We start from the raw sequence: 4,250 nt of genomic DNA, 5'->3' as shown, positions 1-4,250 counted from the left end.
TGACACCCACCTCCGCGCCAGCTCTGCGACAGGCGCTGGTGCAGGCTCCGGCTGGCGCTTTTGGCGATGAGCTGTGCCAGGTCCTCGAAGTTGAGGATGAACATGATGACGACGCCCTCCTCGTTCTTCACCGGCACCACGTCCACCAGGCAGCGGAAACACGAGGCTGCCGAGCAGAGACAGGCTCAGGGGAGGGCTGCGAGGGGGGGCTTTGCCCATCCACCCCCCCTCCCAGCACAAAACACTTTTGGCAGAAAAGTATTTTTTTAAGCAGTTTGATGGGTGTAATCCCTGCTGATGGGGGGTGGAGGATTTGGAAGCCGATCTGGGAAAGGGCCATATCTCCGCAGCATCCCAGCTCACCCAAATTGCATCTTGCCTTTTTTTTTGTCCCAGACAGTCATTTATATTAATGTACTTGAGAGTAGCAATTAAAGAGTGGTAATTAAGAACTCAAAAAGTCCCAGGTAGTGGTTTAACCTCATTAAGCATGCTGCTTGTAATCACACTGTAGCTAATTGCCCTGCAAGCGCCAGGCAGGTTTTGGGGACTGACTTCAGCCGTCCCGTGTCGTGGACGTGGGCAATGGGGGTGAGCCCGACCACGTGCCCCGTCCCAACCCCGGGCAGCAGGATATGGTGGGGTTGGTGCGATGGTCCCCAAGGACATCCCCTAAAGGCACTGGCACGCAGTGATCAGGCACAGCTTCGTCTCACTCCTGCCATGGGGAAACTGAGGCACGGAGGGGGCACAAGGACTGGCTTAGTGCCCTGGGAGCGAGGGGGCTGTGGGGAGGACCCCCACCGCAGGGCGTGAGGCCCCATGGATTTGCCTGTTGGATGCCAGCTTGATGCTGTGGCTCTGCTTGTGCTGGCAGCCAGGCACCAGTTTGCAATTAGGGGCACCCAAAACTCACTCCTGCCATGGGGAAACTGAGGCACGGAGGGGGCACAAGGACTGGCTTAGTGCCCTGGGAGCGAGGGGGCTGTGGGGAGGACCCCCACCGCAGGGCGTGAGGCCCCATGGATTTGCCTGTTGGATGCCAGCTTGATGCTGTGGCTCTGCTTGTGCTGGCAGCCAGGCACCAGTTTGCAATTAGGGGCACCCAAAAATACCTGCGGGCCTTTCCCATAGTGGGGGGATTCCCACCTCCCTTGCCAGCTTTATTCCCCCCAAATCCTTCAAAAACCCTACCCAAAGGTATAAGCACTGTGGGGCCCTTCCTTGAGCTGTCTCCTGTTGCTTTGGGACCGGTGGGAGTGGGACCCCCCGAGCTGCAGCTGCTGCCCTTTTGGCAAACCCCCCCAAAGCCCCCCTGGGCTCCTACCCCAAACCTCCTCGAAATGATGGAGCAACCAGGTACCACTGCCCGGCCGGTACAGAGCAAAGCAACCTCCTTCCACGGCAGTTTTTGCAGGATGCGGATCCCTGATATCGCCTTTTCCCCATGCTCTGATTACCAGGGATTAGCGGATTCGGCAGGGATGTGCTGCCGGCCCGATCCAGTGCTCTCCCGCTCTCGCCATGGCCAAGCTCCGGCCGGGAGGGGGATGTCGGCCTTTCTGCGTATAATTTTAAGGAGCTCAGGGCCTCCCGTAATCAGGAGCAGATGGCCGGCATCGGGCAACTTCAAAATCTGCCGTGACGTCAGGGATGTGCACATACACAAACACACACACACATGCACAAGAACGGGAAAGAAATGGATATGTTGAAATCCATTTAAAGGGCCCGGCAGCTGGGATTATTTCTTTCTTTCTTTATTTCATTGTTGTTCACCACAGGGAGAGGAAATCCACTTAAATGCGTGAGCTGGGGAGGAGGTGGGGGGGATTTTCAGCAGATAAAGCTGTTCTGAAGGGACACACGGGCACGCTGCGGGCTACCTGTGTGCGGAGCCAGCAGGGACGGAAAGAAATGAGCCCTTTTCCCTCCCTTTGTCAGGATTTTTAGGGATCTAAAAGGCAAGCAGTGTCCTTTAGGTGATGCTGAGTGAGGTGTCCTGCGTGATGCTGAGGGGGCACATGCCCGGCGGGATGATGCGGTGCCATCCCTGGGATGCCGCAGCTCTGCTGGTGCCGGTGCTGGTACTGGGGTGTGCAGGGGGTGTGCACGTGTGTGCGTTTGATGCCAGGCACCACCGGATGCTTTCTCCTTCGATGTGTTATAAAATGAAGGGTTTTTTTCCCTGCAAGTGATTTTGAAGCATCACCAACTTCCCAGGGACCTGCAGCCAGCAGGGTCCATTGGCATGGGCAGCCATCAGCTCCATGCTTCCCTCCCGGACCAGGAATCCTGATCCAGATGGCCTGATCCTGGCTTATGTGCTCTGCCCTCCTGCATCCCTTCCACTGCTTCCCTCTTCCTTCTTAAGCTCCTCCGCGGCGGTGGGAGGGGATGGCCTCCGAGCTGTTCTCATGGGGGCCAGATCCTGGCAGGCCTTGTGTGGCACGGAAAGGGTTAATCCCATGGCTGATGCTGAACAGCTGAAAACTGTGCCCAGTTACATCCAGTTGGAGGGATATAAGGAGCAGCTGGGAGGTGGCTGGGGTTGGGTTGGGGAGGCAGCTGCTGCCTGGTTTGATCCTGCAAATCTGGGAGGTGCTGAGCCTGAGCAGCCCTGGCCGATGCTGCTGTGAGCCCCCATGCTGATCCCTTCTTAAATTAAATAGACTAGACTATTTCTGTTGGAAGGGACCTACAACCATCATCTAGTCCAACTGCCTGACCAGTTCAGGGCTGACCAAAAGTTAATTGGGTGTGGGACCTTCCAAAACCAGAGGAATCACCCCAAAAGTTCCTGCCCCCCCTCACCCTGGGCACAGCCCTGCGTGCCAGGAGCTTGGTGCCTGGCTCAGACCCGTGCCCCATAGCACGGACGGCGGCAAGGGGATGATGGAGCATCAGGGATGGGGGTGGGAGCAGTGGGTTCTGTTAAGCCAGGGCAGTCCCCCAGGATTTGGGGTCTCTGGGTGTCTGTGATTTGGGGTACCCCCAGCTCTGTGGAGAGGTTGTAGCTGGGAGACTCCTGGCACCCTCTGCTCTGATTCGGTTTCCCTGCGGCGAGTCAGCCTGGGCTCTGCCAAATGCTGAGCATCCCCATCCTTCCCCCCAAAAACTGGGCACCCCAGACCTGCTGTGGCACTGGTGGGCTGTGCCAGCCCCGGGAGGGACCCCAGCCCTGCGCTCCCATCCTCGTTCCTCGATCGACTGTCCCCATCCATCTGCCCGTCTCTTCCCTTCAGCTGTTCAGCTAATCTGTCTCCATCCATCTAATTTTATCCAGCCGCCAAATGATCTCTTGGAGGAGCCCTGGGGGCATTTGCAACCTGCCTGCGCTCCGTGGTTGGCACCCTGGGGCTGCCTGCGTGCCCATCCGGGGCAAAAACCAGCCCCGGGGGCTGCGGAAAGGGCTCAGCATAGGGATGCGACACGGATGCTGTTTTGGAGGGTCCCACACCCAATGCGATGGGTTTGCATGGGCTGGGGAAAAACAGCTCATTCCCTAAAACCCGGGGCTGGGTTGGATCTTCCCAGCACCCAGCCCACCTCCCTCAAGCCGAACGTTCGGAGGTTTGCGCTTTCCGACCCATCTTGTCTTCTGACCTTGATAAAAGCGAGCACTTAATAACATTAAAAATGTCATCGTCGGGGGCCCTCCCTCCCCAGCCCTCTTATCCTCCGCGGCCACCAGTGGTTAATGCATTTGTTGGTATCATCAGTATTAAACTAATCAACAGGACACGGGGGTTTCCAAGAGCCGGACACAAACCAGTATTGTTATAAATATTAAAAAAGCAAGCTATTAATCTGCCCTCGGAGCTCTTACCGAGTCCTTCCCTCCCCCCGGCCGGGAGATTTAATCTGCAGGGTCTCATGGCAGAGTGGCTAAAGCTATAGTGGTATTATATAACGGAGCGGAGGAGAGGGGCTGGGAAGGGCACGGAGGGGACGGCGACGGGGATGGGGATGGGGACGTGCTCCGGGGCTGGCTGGCACGCCCAGGGAGATGCTCCGGAGAGCCAAGCCTTGCTCCCATCCAGGGATAAATCAGCATCAGGGCTGGGTAGAAACTTCAAAGGGAAGCGCAGATTGCTGGGAGGCCCTAAAGCAAATCCTGGGATGGAAAATGATGGAGGTGGGGGCTGAGCCGGTGGGAGATGGGTCATCCTTGGGGTCTGGGGGGAGCGATGGGTGCTGGGGAGCCCCTGAACCCAGGTCTGCATCCCCCTGTGCGGGGAGGGGATGGG

General features: G+C 57.7%; 1 protein-coding gene across 1 annotated transcript in view; it reads right to left on the bottom strand.

Moving 5' to 3' along the window:
• The window catches only part of KCNH6 (potassium voltage-gated channel, subfamily H (eag-related), member 6), a 29,666-nt gene that overhangs the window by 20,940 nt on the left and 4,476 nt on the right, over positions 1–4,250 (bottom strand). The window contains exon 2 of the mRNA XM_009700063.1: positions 11–166. Coding sequence (XP_009698365.1) covers positions 11–104 — 94 coding nt within the window. The 5' untranslated portion in view covers positions 105–166. The remainder of the gene's footprint in view (positions 1–10; positions 167–4,250) is intronic.

Source organism: Cariama cristata, unplaced genomic scaffold (assembly GCF_000690535.1).
Source record: "Cariama cristata isolate BGI_N322 unplaced genomic scaffold, ASM69053v1 scaffold21095, whole genome shotgun sequence".
Lineage (NCBI taxonomy): Eukaryota > Metazoa > Chordata > Aves > Cariamiformes > Cariamidae > Cariama > Cariama cristata.
This window is presented reverse-complemented; position numbering and strand designations above follow the sequence as displayed.